The 22,424-nt window shown below is 37.5% G+C and overlaps 1 protein-coding gene across 3 annotated transcripts in view; it reads left to right on the top strand.

Annotated features, from left to right (window-relative positions):
• The first annotated feature begins 311 nt into the window (after positions 1-311).
• CREB1 (cAMP responsive element binding protein 1) overlaps positions 312-22,424 on the top strand; it is a 72,071-nt gene continuing 49,958 nt past the window's right edge. For 2 of the 3 annotated variants that reach the window (XM_027873623.1, XM_027873625.1), the window contains exons 1-2: positions 312-486; positions 21,637-21,758. In XM_027873623.1, coding sequence (XP_027729424.1) covers positions 21,645-21,758 — 114 coding nt within the window. In that variant the 5' untranslated portion in view covers positions 312-486; positions 21,637-21,644. The remainder of the gene's footprint in view (positions 487-21,636; positions 21,759-22,424) is intronic. The other variant, XM_027873624.1, reaches the window with a different exon arrangement.

Raw genomic sequence — 22,424 nt, 5'->3', positions numbered from 1 at the left:
TTTCTCGGCCTGCTGGGTGACAAACAAACGGTCCTTCCCTTTCTTTCCCTTCCCTTCCCTAGCAGACTGAGCCCACGGGCTTAGCGCTGTAAATGCCGCAACCACCCTCCTGCCTCCTCTCCCCTCCCCTCCCCCGTCGAAAGCTCTTCTCTGGGCCCGGGGGCACCCGAAGTCGCTCGGCTAGTTCCGCCTCCGGAGCCGCGAGGCGGGGCCACTCGGGCGTCTCCGGCCGAGTTCGGGCGTTTCCGTGCGCGGCCGCCGCTGCGCACTCGGCACTGGGCGGCGCTGGCTGGCTCCCTGGCTGCGGCTCCTCAGTCGGCGGCGGCTGCTGCTGCCTGTGGCCCGGGCGGCTGGGAGAAGCGGAGTGTTGGTGAGTGACGCGGCGGAGGTGTAGTTTGACGCGGTGTGTTACGTGGGGGAGAGAATAAAACTCCAGCGAGATCCGGGCCGCGAACGAAAGCAGTGACGGAGGAGCCAGTACCACCGGTAAGAGGAGCAGGAGGAGGAGGCAGGAGCCCGAGAGAGCCGGGGGGACGGAGGGGGGACGGGGAGGCGCCGGACACCCGCGCTCGGGGCCTTCCCCTCGCAGGAGGGGCCGCGTTAAAGATGGAGCCTCCGCCCGAGCCCGACCACATCGCCGCCGCTCTCAGCGAACAAAGAATAATGGCGGCGGACTGGAGCCAGCGGCGGCCGGGGCGGCAGCGACTCTGCCTGCAGCCAGCGGCGGCGCTCCTGGCGGGGGGCAAGCGGGCGGGCGGGGGGCCCGGGGGCACCCGGGGAGGGGCGCGGCGGGGGAGGGGGCGGCGGGAGCGGGACCCCCGCATCCCCGCGGCCCCGGCGCGCGCCGGAGGGGTGAGGGGCGCCCGCGGCGGGGAGCCGGAGCCCTGCTTCTCGCGCTGGGGGGGGGGGGGGGCATGTGCGGGAAAGCCCCGCCGAGCCCCCCCTCCCCCCCGCGGCACCCCCTCCCCCGCTCCCCTCCCCCTCCCGTGCGCTCCTGGCCAGGTTCTCCTCCTGCACCGCCGGGTCACAGGGAAAGAAGCGGTTTCAGGCCCCGGGAGTTTTTGTTGTTTTTATCCTTTTTTTTACGAGTGAGGAAAAGGAAGTTTGGGGGACAGAAAGTGTTGGCGAAGGGGTTTGCTTCCTGAAAAACCCCTCTACCACGCCAGTTTCGGGGGGGGGCGGTTGCAAAAAAAAAAGGCAACGTTTAACCTGCTGTCTTTCTCTCTTTGCTCTTTTGTGCAATAAAGTTCCAAACCAAAGGCATTTTTCGTATCGTATTTTTATTGCTGCACTTTTTTTCTCACCTCGTACCCAACCATCCCCTTTGGGAAAATTGTGGAGGTTTTTTTTCTGCGCAGTTGTGATGAGGTTAATGTTGCAGTTCGTTTTAGTTGACTTTCCCTCCTTTTTAAGAAGAGGGCGGGGGGGGGGGGGTGTGGAAACCGAGCCCGGTGTTCTCTAACCTACGTCCCTCTCTCTCTCCCCCTCTCTTTTTTTTTTTAAAAAAAACCAAGAAACTCTTTTTAGTTTAAAAAAAACTTTTATAAAAGGGAAGCCACGGCTCCTAGGCGGTTTCGAATTTAACCCTTTTTGAGGTAAAAGTCACTTGCACCGTTTCATTCTGAAACTTGTCTTTAAAAAAATAAAAAAAGAACGTTTTTCTGAGTCTTTATGGGGGTGAACATCACTGTTTCTTCCAAACCTTGTGAAGTGTTATCTATGTTTCCATCTCTCTTCTCCACATCTCCCTGACCCCCTAATTCATGTTCTTGACAATATTTAACTGTCAGAAGTGGTAGCAACTTAGTAAAGCCCTGAAGTTGTGTGGGGTTTTTCTAATAGTATTTATTTCCCCCTATAGCACAATAACCTTCATCGTGAAATAAAAGGCAACTTTTGTTTACACATTTTTTGGTTTTTCCCTATGTAGTACATACCTTCATCTTGGAGTAAAAAAGCAACTTTTATTTACACATTTTTGTTTCTCTTAGTTGGAGGCAAGAAGAATGTCTTTTAAATTCATTGGCACATTAGCTATGGGAGGGGAGACTTTTTTTTTTGGTAACTTTGATCATGATCTGTTTCAGTTACCTGTATTTCTTAACACCTGTAAGTTAGGATTTCAGATAAGAATATCTACAATGCAAATTTTTAACATGTTTTTAATTTAGAATATTTTTGACCGGCTGAAATTAATATTTTTCTACATACACTTTAGTTTCTTGATTTAAAATTGTCTTCCTCAGACTTATTTTTCTGGTGAAAAAATATATCTCTAAGTCTTTATAATTTAGAGGAACTGTCACACTTGACTAAAGGCATTTTATTTTTCAAGATAAAACTACATTCTTTACCCTTTGATATAATAATTTATGAGTATTGTGATCTGTAGCTAGAATTTTAGGCTAAACAAAAGTTGTGGTAACTTTACCTTTTGCAAATTACAATCTCAGAGCCTCAGTTTCTTTATCTGTAAAACAGGTAATAATATCTGCAGTACCTATCTCACAGGGTTGTTGTGAGGATCAAATGAGAATGTATGTAAGTGCTTTTTAAATCTTAAAATGCTCCATAAAAATCAGGTATTTTTGTGTGACAGCTAGACAGTCACCCCTCCCCAACCACACATACATATACACATATATACACGTGTATTTAAAATTCCGTGTTCTTAGTTTGCCATCTTTGGGATAATTTATTTTAGGTTTTATTAAAGGGAAACTTGATAAGGAAATTGCTCATAAAACATTATAGTACAGCCTGACCAGCAAATGTTAGTACTTTTTCACACTTGTAGAAACCAAGAACAGACTCTACTGTGTAAGCATTTTATTGCTCTTAGATTATTTTTCTTGTAGTCCCAACCTAGAGTAACATGTGAGTTCTTAATTTGTAGTTCTTGGGATCGTCTGATCAATATTTGAATGCACTTATGGTGCTGAATTGAAATGATTTAGTATCCTCCCAACTGTCTATTTTTAAGCAATTAATTTCTGTCCATTGAACGTAGCAGAGCAGTTGTACTGTAAACATAAAAGGATGGGGAGAGGGAAGTGTTCTAATTGGAAGTATTCAAATGGCAAATTCATTTCAATCTAAGGCTAATTTAATTTAATCTTAGTTTATGCCTTTGAATTTTCCAGTAGTTGAGATTTTTGTGTTTATTTTTGTTTGTAGGGATAACATACTGTTAGGAGTTTTGTCAAGGTAACCTAAATAAAATTTAGTAATGTGATAATTAATTTAGGTAGACAGTTTTAAATTTACTATTGGGATAATTCATATACTTCGGGTGGGGGGGGTGACATTTCTTCATCTCCACTTGAGTCTTTAATCCTTCTGGCATGTCAGTTTTGAATAGTGTGAAATGTCATAGGCCCTTTGAATAGGTAGAGAACAGTAACTTTTTCATTTTCTTAAGCAAGTATGCATTATTTCTGTTTTTGCTTTGAGTTAAACCACAGCTACAGAAAAAAGTAAATTTTATCTGTCCACATCCTAGTTGTAATTTCATGTTGGAGCATTTATTTCCTTCATGTTGAGCTAAAATTGACTCATTTGTAATTTATGTATGACATGTATCATTGTGTGTACACATCCAGCCAACTATTCCTGTGTATATTCTTGGAAAATTATTTGTTTGCCCATTTGAAACAACAGTTCAATTATTTGAAAGGTAAGGTTCAGATCTGTTATGTATACCTAATGAATGAAAAAAATGTTAAGATTTTTTTTCCTGGCCTCACAGTGGGCTCTTACAATGTCTATTACATTTAGTTGTTTGCCACAAGATAACACAATTAGGACCTTAAGTTTCTAAAGCTTTTACTTAATAGCAAAAGGATTCACACATGTTATGTACATATACATCTGGATTTATAGGCATGATATCTTGTAAAAGGATGAGAGGACCTTTCATTGAAAACTTTGAACAGCAGAAAATCAGGTGATGTAAATCACCTGATTTTCTGAATTAAAAGAAACATTACTTTGCACAGAAAAATTAATACAGTTGTTGTGGATAAACATGGGAGGTTTGGAGTATCACTATTTTCCATTCAGATTCATACTATGGTAAGCAGAGCTGTTTTCCTAAACTAGTTAATATTTTTGACTGACCTGCTTTTTTCTGTGGGGTTTTTTTCTCTTTTCCTGTTGTACATAACACTTAACTCCTGTAGTAGTAAGAAATACTGTCATAAAAGTGCCTCAAACAATTTCTCATCATTTTTATGTTTAGTGATCATTATTCAGATGGCCTTTGCACGTCAGATTTCTTGATGGTTTACCAATATTTGTGGTGTTTCAGAAAGAGACATTAGTGTGGTTTTCAACTTTGGTTCCCAAACAAACTGAAATTTTAACTTCTTTTGATATGTAAAGCTGTACTGTATACAATACAAGGTTTTTTCATCCAAGTTTTTATTTTGGAAACCCAGCTATGTCATATAATGCATATGACTCAATTAAGAAACAAAAGCCATTTATTCATATTATACTTAAACAATCCTGTGAACATATTTTTTTTTAACCTAAGGTGTCAGATACTTACAGTGCTATCTTTTGGATCCATTACTTCCTTTCTGAATTTAATAGTGATTTTTATGAGTAACTTACAATTGAGAAACAAGAATGTATTTTGTTTCCAGTTCTAAAATTGTTTTCAATGTGTGTAGTAGAAAGAGTGCTGAATTTGTGGTCAGGAAACCTGGATTCAAATGTCAGTGTGACCATGGGCAAGTCACTTGGAACTCTCTGGGGCCTTAATTTACTTATTTGTAAAATAGATTGGGTTAATTGCTAATGTCTCTTTCAGCTCTAAGTCCTGTGATCCTTTAAGTGCAGCTGCCTTAATGCTAGGATTGTCATTTGTACACTGAAATTACATAAGTTGAAAATTCAAATTCTTTTAGTTTTATATCTATTTTTGTTTTACCTGATGATCTCTTATGTTATTTTTATTATTTAAAATGACACCCTGTACTAAAGGTGATTTTTTTTTAACAGATTGCCATTTTTGCCTTTTGTAATGAATCTACAAGCACAAATATCTTTATAGGCTTTCTGATATATTTAAATGTTTTTTTCATTGGTGGAAGCAACCCAGGGCTCCCTTTGGTAGGTGGAGGAGCTGTTTTCATTTAACCTATAAAAGGGACTTTACAAAAGGGTTTTACTTTGTAAAGAGTTATCTTGATGAGAAGAATCAGTCAAAATTTGTTTATTAAGCAGCCAGACATCATAATAGATAATAAGAATATAAAAGCATGGGGGCAGCTAGGTGGCGCAGTGGATAGAGCATGGACCCTGGAATCAGGAGGACCTGAGTTCAAATCCAGCCTCAGACACGTAACACTCACTAGCTGTGTGACTCTGGGCAAGACATTTCACCCCAATTGACTCACCAAAAAAAAAAAAGAATATAGAAGTGAGACAGTTCCCCTTAAGAAGCTTACCATAGATATACAATACTATTTTCTGTTCTCCTTCATACTGTCATCGCCACGGACTCACAATATTAGTTTTTGCCTATCCCCATTCTAAAATATGGTAGTTGTGTGTTAACTACTATTAATCCATGACATTGGTGCCACATAGCAACATAAGTCAAATATGAAAAATACTTCTTCATCCTAGTATTTGATTTTTTTTTTCCTTTTATTTCTGCCAGCCACTTTAAGGTACCCATGTAGCAATAACATTGATGCTTAGTGTTAGAAACTGACCTAGTTTAAGAAAAACTTGTCTCCTTTATACTTTATGTAAATTTAGTGGTATTTAATTGATCAGTCCCATAATTAATAGTACTATACTTTATATTTTAGACAGAAAGCAATCACCTAAAAACACTGACACTTTTCTTCTTTTTGAACATCATTATTCCATAATAAATTTTATAAATTCAGATAGTATCTTTTATTAGTGTCCAACTTGGATGGAGAAATAAAAGAAGCACTGTTTGATTATAAATGAGAGTAAGGACATCTAATTTTTTTTAAGGCAATTCCTAACTTGCACGGGATCACACAGCTAGTAAGTGTCTGGGACAGAATTTGAACTCAGGTCCTCCTGGCTCCAGGGTCAGTGCTCCATCTACTCTGCCACCTAATTGCCCTAGAACACCTACTTTAAAAAAAAAAAAACTTTCAAGATCTTAAATTCAGTAGTCAGAACTATCTCAATGATTAACCTGAAGCCGTTTGTCACCATTTCTTATAATCTGGTTCTGAGTGGTGTGTATGTCCTTTGGATGGGGAAATAACAGTAGGCTAGGCAATTGCATTTTAGAATTAGAAGGCATAGTAGTAAACTGTAAAGATGATGTAAGAGAAAAAGGCTAATAAAAGAGACTGATTAAACTGTTTTTCAAGTCTTAGGAAGGGAACTTTAAAGTTTTGAAAGCTACCAAAGGTAAAAATGAAACTCTTTTTCTTAGAAGATCCAAAAATCGCTGGTTAAACACATAGTAATACTTTGTATTTTTGTAATTCTTTTGATTTAAAAGTGAGAAAAGGAGCAGGTCAGCAAAACTAACCCACATATCAACCAAGTGTGACCTAAAGGTGCAGTGTTAAACACCCCATGATTCCCTAATAATTTTAAAACCAACTTTTGCGTTTCATTTGATCCTCATAATAGTAAAGTAAGACAAGCCAGTATTTTTCCCTATCGTGATTTTTTTTTTTAATGGACTCAGAAGAGGTGAAAGGATGTACCAGAGGCCAAAACTCTAGATAGTGGTGGAGCCGAGGCTAGAACTAAGGTCTTCTATCTACTAATTTGGTGCTTTTATTTCTCTACTATGTATTTCAATTTTATTTGATGAGTTAGCGATGTGCGTATTTGTCAGTGTTTGATTTTAACTGTGACATTCTAGCTCTAGCTAAAAAAAAAAATGTTTGATCTAGACTGAAGTAATTGTTGTTACCTGTTGTTATTATGGTTTGTTATTATTGTGCCACTGGAGGTTTGAAAAGATCTTTTTTAAGTTGTTTAACAATAATTCACATTTATATGGTGTCTTAGTTATTTTAAACTATTCATAGTCATATTGAAAGGCATTGTTCATTCAGATCTACTTGTACTCTTAAATGAACACTACTTTCAAATAAGTAACAGTTATTTCTAGGAGCACTGTGACCTAATGGACAGAATACCAGACAGGGTTGAGTCTCCCTTTTGATAACTTACTAGCTGTGTGACGAAAGATAAGTTCCTTAACCTCTTTGAGCATCAGACAACTCTCCAAAATGCTTTAATTGTAGACTTAGGTCTCGTGTAGTGGAAAAAGAATGGGCTTGAGTCTAGGACTTGGGTATAGATTTTCCTCTTATTCTTACCTTCCATCTTCTGCTGTTGGTGTTCCCTGGAAGAGGAAGACCCCTTCCCTGGAGGAGGGGGTCTACAACTTACATCCCTCCACTTCCCCCCCCCCCCCAGACTTCCACTTCCTGCTCCCACCTATCTGGTCTGGGGCTTGACTTCTATCTGCACTAGTGAGGAACAACTTCTCCCTCATGCCAACGTGATGTCCAGCGTACTGCAGTGAGGAGAGCTTCTGGATTCAAAGAGGAGTGACCTTTCTAACTTGGGGTCGTCTATCTCCTGCTACAGCAAAGTTATTGGGAAGCAGGATTTCATTCTTCTGCTGTGCCATCTTCTGCCTGCTCTTCAGCCTTCAGAGGGAAGAAAAAATGAATCCCATCTCACTGTATGCCTTCCATCTGGTGCCTATATCTCTTGCCTGATCTCCATTCTCCTCTAGGAAGAAGAGTGGTACCACCCAATGTTTACCCTACACTTGGTCATAGCCCACATATCTCAGTGATATTGAATCCAAACCCTTTTCCCCACCGTCCAGTTCCTAATTCCCATACACTCTTTCACTTATTTTCCATCTCTCCCTTGTTTGGATTTTTACCTACTGCCTACAAACATGCATATGCCTCCCCCATCCTCAGAAAACCTTCGCTTGATCCTTCTATTCCTCCTAATTATATCAACCTATATCTCTTCTGCCCTTCATGGCTAAACTTCTTGAGAAGACTGTCTACAATAAGTACCTCCCTTCCACAAACAATTACATCCTCCCTTGAATATGAAAAGGTAAGACCAACCATTGATGACCCTTTCTGCTATTGCAGCATTACAAATTACACAGAGCCAGGCCTAATGGTGCAATGCCTGCGATCCCTTCTGCTGGGGAACTTGAAGCTGGTGGATCTCTTGAGCTCAGGAGTCTTTAAGTTTCACTGGGACTCAGCTAATCAGGTGTACCCACTAAGTCTGACATGAGAGGTCCCCAGAGGTGGGAGAGGTTGGGGGCAACCTCCAAGTTCCCTAAGGAGGGATGAATCAGCCCAGGTCAAAGGGCCAATCAGAATGGGTTCAAGACATAGACCACTGGTGAGACGTTATGTTTCAGCATTTGTCTTCTGGGGCTAAGACTGGCAGTAACAGTTAAAAGTGCTGTTTTTATTTATATTATATGTATAATAGGATGTAAGCTTCTTAAGGGGAGGAACGACTTCATTTTTGTCTTGGTATCTCCATTTCCTGTCACACACATAGATGCATAATAATCAGTCATTGTGCAGATTTTACCTCATTGTTTATACATGTTTTCCTCATGTTTATATATGTCTTTTCTATAGAGGTATTTAGAGCTAATGGAATAGGGAATAAAAAGATTTTTAGAGGGAAAACCTGTTATAAGAATGAAGGTATTAGGATACAGCCATTTTATTGATTCTTAAGGCAGTCTCCTTCATTCTGCCTGCTACAGACCAACTCTGCTACATGGTACGGTGGAAATAGAACTGATCTTGGTGTCAAAGGACCTGAATTCAAATCCCAGTTATATATTTCATATACTTAGATATACATACTTAGATATACCCTCATGAAACTCATAACATACATCCTGCCATAGAACCTATAACATTTCATTTTTGTATGTTGCTGTATAGTTTTACAAAGTGTTTTCTTTACAAAAATGACATAAAGTAGCAATCAGCAAATGTCAGGCTCTGTGCCGAGTGCTAGGGATACAGTGTCAGTGTAAAGTTTGTTTATTTTTTCCTCGAAGAGCTTATGTTCTAATGGACATGTGTGCATATGTGTATGTATATACGTGTGTACACACAAACACACCACACACACACACACACACACACACACACAACAGATACAGGTGCTATTATCCACATTTTAATGACCAGCAGATAGAATTTAGACCTGGATAAAGGGTCATTGTAGTTTAGGTTACTTAAACTATGAACCATTAAGTGACTTACAGTCACACCTAGTGGACCTGGGACTCTTAAGTTAATAGACTATTTCACTAATAGTGCAAAAAAATGTGTGAACAAAGTTATTCTGGTTTTGTAAATTGTTCAGTCAGGATAACTTTTATGTGGGTTTATGTCCTGCTGCTTTGCTGAAATTATTATTTCAACTAGCTTTTTAGTTTACTCTCTAGGATTTTCCAAGTATATCATCATATCATCTTCAAAAAGAAATAGTTTTGTTACCTCATTGCCCATTCTGATTCCTTCAATTTCTTTTTCTTATTGCTATTGCTAGTATTTTTAGTACAATGTTGAATAATATTGGTAATAATGGGCATCCTTGTTTCACTCCTGATCTTATTGGGAAGACTTCTAGGTTATCCCATTACAGATAAGTCTCATGGTTTTAGGTAGATACTTCTTAACCATTTTAAGGAAAAAATCTATTTATACCTATGCTTCAAAGTGTTTTTAATAGGAATGAGTGTTGTTTTTTGTCAAAAGCGTTTTCTGCATCTATTGATATAAACACGATTTTTGTTAACTTTTTTGGGGGGGTGGGGTGAGGTAGTTGGGGTTAAGTGACTTGCCTAGGGTCACACAGCTAATATCTAATGTCTGAGGCTGGACTTGAACTCTGGTCCTCCAGACTCCAGGGTTGGTGCTCTATCTATTGAGCCACCTAGTTGCCCTCTTTTGTTAACTTTTATTGACATAATCAGAGGCTAGTAGTTAATGAAAAAAAGTTCATTTATTTTATTATACATATATTACTATAGACTAGTAAAAAATGTTTTGAGCTGGCAAAATTGTTACCACTTAGGTGTAAAACACAGGTAACCTTTAATGTGATAAATTGCTAAGTCAGTTCTAATACTGATAAGTTTCTGATATATGCCTAGGATAATGGAGACATGCATGTAAATTTCAGTTCGAAATTCATAATACTGGATTAGAATAGTTTTTTGACTTCAAAAACTAAATGTACTTGCCGTAATGTCCATATGTATGTTAAGTTTCATTTCAGTCAGTTTAGGAAAATATTATCACACCCTTTATGATATGCAGTGCAAAAGTTAAATGGCATTCTCTGCTTGAATACAAATTTTCTCTATTATGAATTTCCAATAACTAGAATGTTTTATTAACTTAGCATTATCTTCAGCTCTGAAATGTGAACAATTAATAGAATAATGAAAGTTAAGCTACCAGGAGTGTCTGTAGATTAAAAGGAAGAGTTCCTCATACCTGATTAAGTCAGGGATACAGAAAATTTGACAATGTTTTTATACTCCAGCATTTTTTTTTAAGACTTAATTTCCCTCCGCCACTCCCCCACCCTCCCACCCTGTCTTTATTAGCAATAAAGAATATGTAGAAAAAATAAATTATCTGTGTGGATTAACTTTATGGACTTTCTATGGCCAATTCTCTTTTAAATTGACCCTTCTCTCCCCCTACTAAGTATGATCTTGGGCTATTTCCTTTTTCTATTCAACGTGGACGTAAAGCCAACTATGCTATTAAGATAATTAGTAAGGTAAATTGGTAAACTTTTAGTAATACTATCCACTCTTAGATTATTGGAGGCAATACAGAAACCTCTACAGCCAAATTAAAAACCCAGGCTATAGTTTTGGCTATATCACAAATGATTTTTGAATCACTTAGTAATTATTGTTTTCTTATCTTTAAAGTGGAAGTAATCCACAGGCATTGAATGAGACAGAGTAAATAATCACTGACACAGTGGAAAGAACACATTGAAGTTTGAACTGAGTTCTCATCCCAGGTAAATCATTGTCTCTGTGACCCTGGGCAAATCTCTGGTTTCTTTAAGCCCCAGTTACCTCATTTGTAAAAAAAAAAAAAAAAAGGAATGGTACCACTACAGATTTATTCTGTGGTGAGACAAAGTGTGTGAAAGTACCTTTAAAACTGTGGAACACTATGTTAATAAAAGGAAGGACTGATAGATCAGTAAAAATGAGGTGGTACCTTTTAGGCAATTTAATTCAGTTCCCTTCATTTTAGTGATAAGGAAACAGGCTTAGAAAAGTTAATTAACTTGTTCAGAAACATAGCTAGTTAATCTCAGAGCTGGAACTAAAACTCAGATCTCCTGGTTATTTCAATTCTGTGATTTTCATATTGCCTCCTCAAGGAAACCAGTATTCTTATTCACTTTTCTAGGGCTGTTTTGTAAGAAACTAACCAAGAGAAATTTTTTTTCTAAAACCAAATTCTAAAGTATATTATTAAATTCCATGGAATAAACTATCATTTTTGTCTATGTAGTATACTGATTAAATAAATATTTAAATTCAGTAGTACATTTTTGGTGGATGCTTAATTTTACCAGAGCTAGTAGGACTTATTTTGAAAAACCTCATTCTTGAAGTTGCTTTTCTAAAAGTAGCTATATCTGCCGTATAGTGGACATTTAACTTCCTTTTTTTATGTGCTTCACCTCCTTCCAGAAACCACTGAAAAATATTGGACATATAGGTGACAAAATGAAACTTGATTCTTTTCTGTATTTAGGAGCCATAGCTAATGTTCATAGATAGCCATCTTCGTTATTTTGTAATCATTTGTTCAGGTTTTTGTGTATTGTGTATCGTATGACCATAAAGTTCAAGCTACTTTACTTACATCATTTATAGTAAACATTCCTTGCACATTTTGACAAATAACCTACTATGATACAAAGATAAAAATGGCACAGTCCCATTATAAAGAAACATTCAGGGGAATCAAAATATACAAAATTAACAAGGCAACGGGGTTGGGGGCATGCTAGTAATTAGAATAATTATAAAGGACTGTAGGTAGAAGGTGGCACTTGCGCAGAATTTAGAAGTAAACATTTTAAGATGCAGAAGTGGACGAGAAATACATTTCATTTATGGGGGACAGCTAGTACAAAGGCTAAGGGACTACAGATGGGATGTCGTGTGAGAAACAAGAAGTCCAGTTCAGCTGGACTAAGTACAGGAATAGAAGTGATGAGTAATAAACTTGGAAAAGATAGCTTAGGGCCAGGTTGAAAAGGTTTTAAGAGCTAAACAAAGACGCTTATATTTGATCCTAAAGGTAATAGGGAGCCACTATAGTTTACTGAGTAGGGGAGTAACATAGTCATTCCTGAAAGTGTGGGAAATACGGCAACTGAGGTAGGGACACTAATTAGGTTATTGTGGTAGTACAGATAAAAGATAAGGGCCTGAACTGGGGTAGACACCAGGAAGGACACGGCTGCCAAAGAGATTGTGAAGGTAGAAAGTACAGGATTTGGTAACTGATTAGCTATATGGCGTAAAGAAGAAAAAGGAATTTGAGGACTATACTGAGTAAACCTGGTGAGTGAAAGGCTAATAGTGCCCTTGGCAAAAATTGGGAAATCAGAAGATGTTGAGTTTCAGGGGAAAGTTAATGAGTTAAGTGTTTGACATGTTGAGCTTCAAATAACTATGGGACATCCAGTTTGAAATACCCAATAATTGCCAAAATGAATGCTCAGGAGAGACTGGTGCTGCATATATAGATTTGGATGTCACCTGCATGAAGATGGTAATCTTGGAAGCTGTTGAGGTTACCATATGAAAGAATATGAAGTGAATAGATGAGGCCCTGGACATACCCTTGGGGAGTATACACCCACACTTAGGAGGTTTGACATGAACCATGAGCCAACAAAGGAGACTGAGGAGAGAGTATCTAGGAGAGCGTGGTTATTAATGTCAAACGCCAGATGAGGGTTGAGAAAAGGCCATCGGATTTAACAAAATGTTGGAGAAAGCAGTTTCAGCTAAGTAAATGAGGTCAGAAGCCAAAGGTTGAGAAGTAAGTGAGAGGAGAGGATGTGCCAGCCGGAAGTGCAAATTTTTTTTTTTTTTATTCCTAAGGATTTTGGCTATGAAAGTAACATCACTAGAAGGAGATGGTAGGGTCTAGTGAGGATATTATTTCATATTAAAAAGATTTGTGCCTTTTGTAGGAAGCATGGAAGGAGTCAGCAGTTAGGGAAAGATTAAGGGTTATAGAGTACTTTATTATGGGAGTAATCTGGGAATGGGATCAAGGGTACAAGTAGAGGGGTTGGCCTTGGTGAGAAAGATCACAAAATCATCAGAGACTGGAGTGAAGGAGAAAAGAATGAGAGATTGATGACACATCATTAATTGATGGTCTCTTTTCTTAGTAAAGTATGAAATGTGGTCTTTAGCTTAGAGGAAAAGGCAAGGGATGGAGCAAGATGGGATGAGACAGGACAGGACAGGTTGGGATGAGTTGGTCAGTATCAAAAAATAAAAGGTTTGAAAAGTAAGAGGGACCTTCAAAAAGCAGGTGATAAACTATTAAAAAAAAGTTGCTTTCACACCTCTGCAAAACATTTCACCATTTATTTTTATTAGTGAATTTTTTTGTGTGTGTGAAAAAGGATTCACTTCTTTTTCCAAAGGAACCTGGAAAAGTAAATAGAAAAATAACCATGACATTTTAGTTTCAGTTCATCGGGAAATTAAAACAAGGCAATGAAACTTTTCTGCAAAAAAAAAAAAAAAAAAAAGACATAAATAAATGTCAACAAAAACTTTAAATATATCCCAGAGTTGGAAAGGACTTCAGAGATCATCTAGTCCGGAAGTTCCCAAACTTTGACCTACCTCTCCCTTTAAAAAAAAAAATTACTCGGCACACCCTTGGAAATCTACTTTCTTTAACCCTTTAACAGTTTTTTTTTTTTAATTTGCATCATTTCCAAAAAAGACAAATTTTTTTTTTAAATGACACATCTTAAATTTAAGAATCTTGTAAATTTGTGTAATTTTCCTGCATTGATATTTTGTCATCTATATTCCTTCCTCATTACATGCACATATTCCTGCCCAGTGCATGCTGGACGGAAATTCCAGACAATGGGCAACACACTCAACCAGCCAACACTTGCTTAAGACCTGTCGGCAGACCTGACCACTGATAGATTATTTGCATTTTGTGTGTTAATTTGGAAAATAATGTAATCACTATGACTTTAATTTTGTTACACAACAAATGAAACATGTATGAACAGTTTTTCAAAATTTTCTTCTTTTCTTATGCTTTTACGGCCCCCATATTTTTATTCGTTTGTACCTGAGGCTACTACTGCCCCCCCCATGGGTCCAGCACTCCCCAGGGGGCAGTATTGCCCACTTTGAGAACCTGTGATCTAGTCCAATTCTTTCATTTTACAGGTGAGGAAACTGAAGCCCAAAGAAAAGTAAAAAGATTTACCCAAGCTTATCAGATTTAATTAATGGCAGATCTGGAATTAAAATCCATACCTCTTGATTGTCAATCTAGATGATTTTCTTGCCACAGAACACCATGTTTCACACAGTGCCTTTCCAATATATTTCCTTTGGAAAAAATTCTAGGCTTCAGAATATAAGAATCATATTAATTCAACCCAATATTACAAAATTCTAGTGATAACTCAGGACCCCAATATGTAACAAAATATACTATTCCAAAAATTTTTGAAATTCAAGCACATACCAAAAACATTTAAATTTTCAGTGATTATTTTATGTCATCCTACATGTATAGTAAACTGGAGTTATGAACTATTACAAGTGGGATCAGATTTTTGGTGTTTTTTCTTTTTAAACCAATTACTAGCATAAATAATTGGTAAGAAACCAATTGAATATAGTTTTCCCTAGAGTATTGCAAATTTTTTTCATATAGTAGAGTTGCTTTTTGATTTATCTCATAATACACAATTTCCTCATTCGAGTCCTTGCTTTATCTTTGTTTACTTTATCCCCGACCTAACTTTGGGAAAGAGATAGCTAGATCTGTGAATTTGATGTAAATCGGGGACCAAGGCATACATAGACAAGACAAACCTTGATTCAATGTCAAAAATGCATTTGTCTTGATGAGAATTGCCAAAGTTATTCTAGCTGTTGATCAGAGGGCCTACATCATATTCCTTCAGTGTAGGTGGTATACTGCGCATGCACACAGACCAAATCCGAAGTTTAGGCATACTAGCTTAACGTCTTGCCTGTATACTTGGGACTTGAACCTGCTATAAATGTTCTATCTGGCTTTTGAAATAATGGATGATAATAGCACCAAGGTCCTGGAATATAGCTAACATATTAGTATTGAAATCATGCTCTTCAATTTTGCTAGATTGGTGAATGGCAAGTATTTTTAAGTATGGTTAGGTGGTAAGCTAAGGAAAGGCAGCAACAAAACAAGTACAGGAAAAAGCCAGAAATCTTTCTGATTGCATTTAATTTTCCTCAAGGCTATAATTCATTACTCAGAATTACTTAGTGTACTATCCTGGAGAGAGTTGTTTTTTATGGACTTAGATTTTTAGAGAATCCATGAAGTAGAATCGACTGGATGTCCCCTGTTTGTTCCTAGCCTTTAAACTCAAAATATTGAGTCATACAGCATACGTCTTCTTTTAACAACTCTTGGGGCAAAAGCTGGAGTGTTACAGATTTTGCTTGATCACAGTTTGGTTTAAAGTACTTAAACTTACAAATTTACAAAAACCTATAAACTTTTCATAGCAATATGAATATATTTAATTCTCCTTCAAAGTATTTGCATATCAATATTTCATGATGAACAGAATGTTTTCAGTTATCACATAACATAATTTATGAGTCTCTACAATCAATAATAAATATTGATAAAAATAATGAAAATGTGGGGAGTTCAAAGATAAGCTTATTCCTTGCTCTTAGGAAGCAGATTCTCCCAGGACACTTGGCAACATAATATAGTAACAGACTTGTTGGTATTTCTTGCTTTATGGACTTTACATAGATATAAAGTTGTAAAGGACCTTAGAGAATTGAGTCCAACTGAGTCACAAAGGTGGTGACTTGCTTAGGGTTACACAACTATTAAGTATCTAAGGCCAGATTCTTTCTAACCAAGTCTTCCTGACTCAGAATCCACTGCTCTGTTCTTGATACTTTGTTCAACAGTTATTTATTAAATACCTGCTAGGTGTTATGTCCTAGGGAATTTACAGAAATAAGTAAGATAAAGGCCTTGTCCTCAGAACTTGTCATATATATATATTTTAAAGAACAGCAGACTCTGAACTCAGATTTGTGGGGTTGCTGTTCCATCATTTTGTTATTGTTGCTGCTGTTAGTAGGCTTTTCTAGCCATTCCATTATACATAGTACCAACCTCCTTTTCCATAGCTCCAATGTGAGAAAACCTGCTCTGGCCAAATATTCACTCAGCCCCATGCAATAGGAATACTGTTTTTCTAATTCCTGCAGTGTTTCTTTCCCTTTCCGCCTCTACTCCATCCAAGAATAATCATAGCTCCCATTTATATGATGCTTTAAAATTAGTCTTTCTTTACAATACCATGAAATGTTATAAATATTTTCCCACTTAGTGAGTGAGGAAACTGAAGCTAAAAAAAGTGACATGATTTGCACTTGATGGCCCAGCTGCTAAGTGTCAGAGTAGGGATTTGAACATAGATCTCCTAATTCCAAGTCTAGCAGTTTTTTCACTATACTATATTGTCTCCACTTAGGGAAATCCTACCATTTTCAAAGTCCAGCTCAAATATTATCTATGTGAAGCCTTCCCTGACCACTGAAGCCAGAGTGATTTTTGTCTATTATGAACTCTATTATAGCACTTATTGTCTGTTATTTTATAGTTCACTTGACAATATAAGGCAGTAAATGATATTTTATCCTTAGTATGGCTTATCTCCCCAACTAGATCATAAACTACCTGAACAAGTCTGTTTAGTTCCATGGAATCTAGCATATTACCTTGTAAGCCTAGTATTTGCTCCATGTAAATCCTAATGGCTGAACTGCTTCAATCAGCTATTCTCTAACAGTAATTATTTTACTTATATCAGCAAGCACCATTTTAGTATGCCAAAGACCCTGAAGGAGAACTTTAGCTTTACCTTAATAAACATTTAGGTTGGTATTGTTTTTACACAGTCTCTGTTTTATTTTACGTGTTAATTGTTATGTTCTAGCCACTACTCTTTCTAAAAGGTAATAGCTTACAAATAGCAAGTTTGCAAAGCCCTTTGACATCTATCTTATTCGGCAAATGCCCGAGGAGTGGGCCTCCATGGTAAAATAAGTTGGTATTTGTTTTACTTTGGTATTTTGCTTTCTTATACAATGTTGCTGCTCTTAGAGTTGAGGAAACTGGGGCTCAGAAAGGTCAAGTGTTTTGCCCAGGGTTCCAAAGCTAATTATTAGTGGCAGAACACAAATTGAGGCCTAATAACTCCAGGTCCACTGCTTCCCTAACACCAGTGGTTCCCCATCTTTTTTAGGATGTGCACCCAACTGATAAAATTTTGTAGCTCCTCACATGATAATACTACTGTCAGTAGTATCTGATGCATAGTAACCTATTCTGAATTGAATAATGCTTTTACATGGCTGTGTATCCTAAACACTAGAGCATCTATTTACATTTCAAAGACAGTAAAATATTCACATATAGGTAACTGGCTTCCAGGTAGGGAATCCACAGTACTGTACTAGACTGACCCTTCTCTAAAAAAAGAAACAGTGCTACCAGGAGAAGGGTTTAAAAAAAAAGTAATTACTGAATAAAAATTAATAGAAAAGTTCAATTTTGTTAAGATTTACCTTGAATATAAATTTAAAATATTAAAGATTTTTTTGAGTTTGATTTATTTAAAAGATCCAGTTGCTGGTGTTTCTGGAATTACCACTTCAAGTCCAAATCTGTGAAAGCAGGATAAAGCAGATGATGATGATGATGCTAGTTTCTTGTATTGAGTGTTTGCTTTGGGGATTTTTGTGGCTTATTTTTCATAAATCTTGGGATACTATTTGTCATTCAGAATTTGTTTATCTGAAAGTGTTTTCTCCCTCTGTATTATTTCAGACAATTTGTTCTATTCTTATAGATATTTACATTCTTTAAGTACTTATCTCTTACTTTAGCTATGGGCTTGGGGGTGAGGGAACAGACCCAAGATAACCCATATTGAGGTTATGATGAAACTAGAATTCATTGACCAGAAATTCAATGCAATGTTTATTAAGCATTTACTATATACAGTATACCAGGCTAGATCCCAAAAACTATTTCATCCCCTCCTTCAAAGGAATTTTAATCTAATGGAGGAGAACAGAACTGTACAGATAGGTATGATACAAGGTAGTAATGACACCTGCATTTATATAGCATTATATAGACATTATCTTATTTGATCCTCACCAACCCTGTTAGGTATTATTTTCTCCATTTTACAGATTAGCAAAGGAAGGCTCAGGAAGATTAAATGATTTTCTAATACCTTAAATACTAATAATTAGCAGAGATAGGATTCTTATTCAGGTCTCTCCTGACTTTTGTTGTAGCACTCTTTCCTTTCTACTGTTATTTCCCTAGATAAAATGTAATAAGGGCGAAGGAGAGATTTGGCAAAGGTGCTACTGAAAATTTGAGGAGAATGAAATTACTTTCAGGAAGAAGAAAACAGAAATGAATGGTTTCATTGAGAAGGTGGTGTTTATGTTGGTCCTTGAAGGAGGGATTTCAAAGAGGGGATAATGAGGAAATGTGTTCCCACTCTGTACAAGAGCCTGTATGAACACACAAAGGAGAGAGAGGACAGATGTACTCTAAAATTCATAATCATCCTTCCTGGTTTGTGGTTTGGATAAAAGCATTGATAGCGTGCCTCTCAAATTTGCAGGTGACTTAGCTGTCAAGGATAGTTAATACAGAGGTTAATAAAATCCCAAATGCTATTTATTGGCAAATTAGAACATTTGGCCTGTATATATAAAGTATAAAGGTACAGGGTGACTAAGCAAGTATAAAATGGCAGAGACATGAGGAGACAAAAGTTTGAAAACAATTGAGTGTTGTTGTAGTGGACAGTAAGTCCAGTATAAGTGAATTGAATGACGTGACAGCTCAAAAGGCTAATCTAGTCTTAAGTTCCATTAAGAGGGAGGCATACCTCCAGGAAAAGAGTGATATGAAAGTCCTCTATAGTCTTTCCTGGTCAAACCACAGCTAAGCTATTGCGTTCCGTCTTGGGCGCTACAATTCATTCAGGACATTGCTAACCTGGACAGTATCCTGGAAAAGGCAATTGGAGTTGGGAGGAGCCTCAAGTTTATGCCATATAAGGATTGGTGGAAGGCTTAGGGGAGACACATCTATTTGTTTTAAAGGGATATTATGTGGAAGAGAGACTGCTGTTTGGTTCCTCTAGGCTGAATGAGGGATAGTGAGTGGAAATTCTAAATAGACAAACTTAGGTTTGCTGTATCTAAATAATGAACTACTTTAAGAACGAAAGGCCACCCATCATTGGGAATCTTCAGACAAAGGCTGTTTTTTACCATTTATTGGGTATGTTGTAGTAGAGAATCTCAATTATGGGTTGGACTAGATGGCCTCTGAACTTCATTTTCAGCTCAAATTGTGATGATTCTGTGAGAGGTAAGAAACGATTATGTTTCCATATAAGGAAATTGAGAGAAAAAGTAGCTCAGAGGTTCTAGTACAGGCTGAAAATGGATGAAACTGGTTGTTTGGTTAAAGAGGTCGAAGGAGGACAAAGTTAAGCCTTACTTAAAGAGTGCACGCGTAATAGGTTCATTAATAATAACTCCCAGAGGGGAGCAGTAGCAAAGAACTAGGCACATTTCATGTGTTAGCGGGAAGAGGGACTAACAGGAATATTGTAACCCAGAAGGGCAGGGACCAATCCAGGCTCTGAAGGGAGGGACAAGAAGGAACTAACTGCATAAAAGGCTTGCTCTGGTGTCTTTCTGTGTGTGTGTGTATGTGTGTCCCTTTTTCTTTTGGGGGGGGGGAGAGGTTATCACACACCTGGTTCTTTTGCAAGAACCGTAAATAAATAAACATCCCTTTGTTCACTTCAGTTTAAGTTTTGTTTCTTAAGGGAGGACGAAACTCCGAATGGTATGTTTCTAGGGGAGCAGTGAGTTGCTGGAACATGTTTCTCACAATTCTGAATTTGTGTTTTATGGTTTCATAGATTGAAAGTTTGAAGGACCCATTGGAGCCATTTAGTCCAGTCCTCTCAGTTTATACATTTAGGAAATTGGGGCCCCAGAAAAGGTTTGTGTTTTGTCCACTATCTTTCTCTTTGGAAAGAGCATCTGAGGTTGAATCATATCTTTAGTATTTTCCAGCTTTGTGATCTTGGGCGTTATTGTGCCTGCCCTGCCACATCCCTTCCATCAGTTGACATTTTTCTTTTTTGCCATCTTTGCTGGTGTGATGGGTGGGAGGTAGAACCTTGTTATTTCATTTTTTAAAATTGATTTATTAATTACTCAGCATTTTTAAAAAAAAGTTTGAGTTCCAAATTCTCTTCCCTCCATCCATTAAGAAGGCAAGCAATATATCAATTACACGTGTGAAATCATGCAAAACATTTTCATATTAACCATGTTTTTAAAAAAACAAGAAAAATAAAATGAAAAACTTACGCTTTAATTTGCACTTTGGAGTTTATCATTTCTCTCTTTGGCGGTGTATAGCGTTTTTACTTTACAGTAATCAGAACTGTCCAAAAAATAGAATAAGTGGACTTGTTACTGAGTTTTCCTCATCAGCAGATTGTTTAAACAGGGGCTATGTGATCAATCATCTGGCCAGAGATATTTGTAGAGGGTATTCCTGCATTTGGTGGGAGATAGTAGATTAGACGTCTAGGATCCTTAAAATCCTCTGATTTGCCCATCCCATTCTTTCTGTCTGTGCTACTACTGCTTCTAGGCATTGATTTCCTTCCCCCAAATGACATCATTCGTGGCACTCAGGTTCTTATTTATATACCCCCATTCATCTCCGTATGAGCCTCTGTGACCTTTCCATCTCTTATGAGAGCTCTTTGTGTACTCCTTACCTTCCTCCCATCCCCAGAACTTCCACCTGCTTCATACCTCATCAGAATATTTTCTGTGCTTCAGTTCTAAGATGAGGAATGAAAGAAGAGAAAGAGTCTCTTCAGATGTCCAGGACTAGCAGGAAAATTGTGTTCCTGGCATCCCTACTTCGCAGTTGCAAGTCCAAACCTATTTTTATATAACAATAATTAGAAACTACAATACTACTTTTGCAATATTTTGCATAGTCGGCTTTTTGAGATAGCTGGAAACCTAAGCACAATTATTAGCAGACTCCCTAGTCAGAGCTGTTTTACAAATGCTTTTTGAAATACAACCCATTCATAAGTCGGGAAATGCTTATAGAACCATTAAAAAGGCACATCAGTATTTAAGAATATATTTCACTATGATTATAGGTAACTAAATGACCATGGAATCTGGTGCAGAGACCCAACAGAGTGGCGATGCAGCTATAACGGAGGCAGAAAATCAACAGATGGCTGTACAAACACAACCACAGATTGCAACATTAGCACAGGTATAAGATAATTTTGGAATTTTCGTTAAACTGTATAATTTCCAAGAGGAAATGTGTGTTTTGGATTAAAAGAAAATAAAATTTTTAGTGTAGTGGCATACCTGGAATGAATGGAGAAATATGAAATTTTAGAAGTTATTTTCCTTTAGATAAACATAATTGTTGTAAACAACTGTTCATATAACAAAACTGAAAAGTACCCACTGTTATTCAAGGCTTTTTCTAGTTATAATTTTTAAATATTCATATTTTTCCCTAATATTTAGAAAGTGCTGTTTGTTTAGAGGAAAACACCATTCTTTTTTCATTGTGCCCATTACTCTGGAGTACTGACCCAGAAGATAGGACAAATAACAAATAGCTTCATTACCACATTCAAGCATGTAAGTTTCCAAGATAGTAGTTTCATATCTTTTGTCTACAAACAGAAGACAATACAGTATGATAGATAGTGGAGAAGTCATAGAGTCAGGAAGACTTAGATTAAAATTTCATCTCTGATGGTAGCCTGGGTGATCATGAGCATGACATTTAGTTCGTGTGAACCAGTTTCCTCATCTGTGTGATGATAATGATGTAGCTAGCATTTATATAGTACTTTAAGGTTTGCAAAGCACTTTACAAATAATATCTCACCTGATCCTCACAACAACCTTAGGAAGTAGG

This window comes from Vombatus ursinus, unplaced genomic scaffold (assembly GCF_900497805.2).
Source record: "Vombatus ursinus unplaced genomic scaffold, bare-nosed wombat genome assembly UNPS02014802.1, whole genome shotgun sequence".
NCBI lineage: Eukaryota > Metazoa > Chordata > Mammalia > Diprotodontia > Vombatidae > Vombatus > Vombatus ursinus.
The sequence above is the reverse complement of the archived record's forward strand: the minus strand, read 5'-3'. Positions and strand labels throughout refer to the sequence as shown.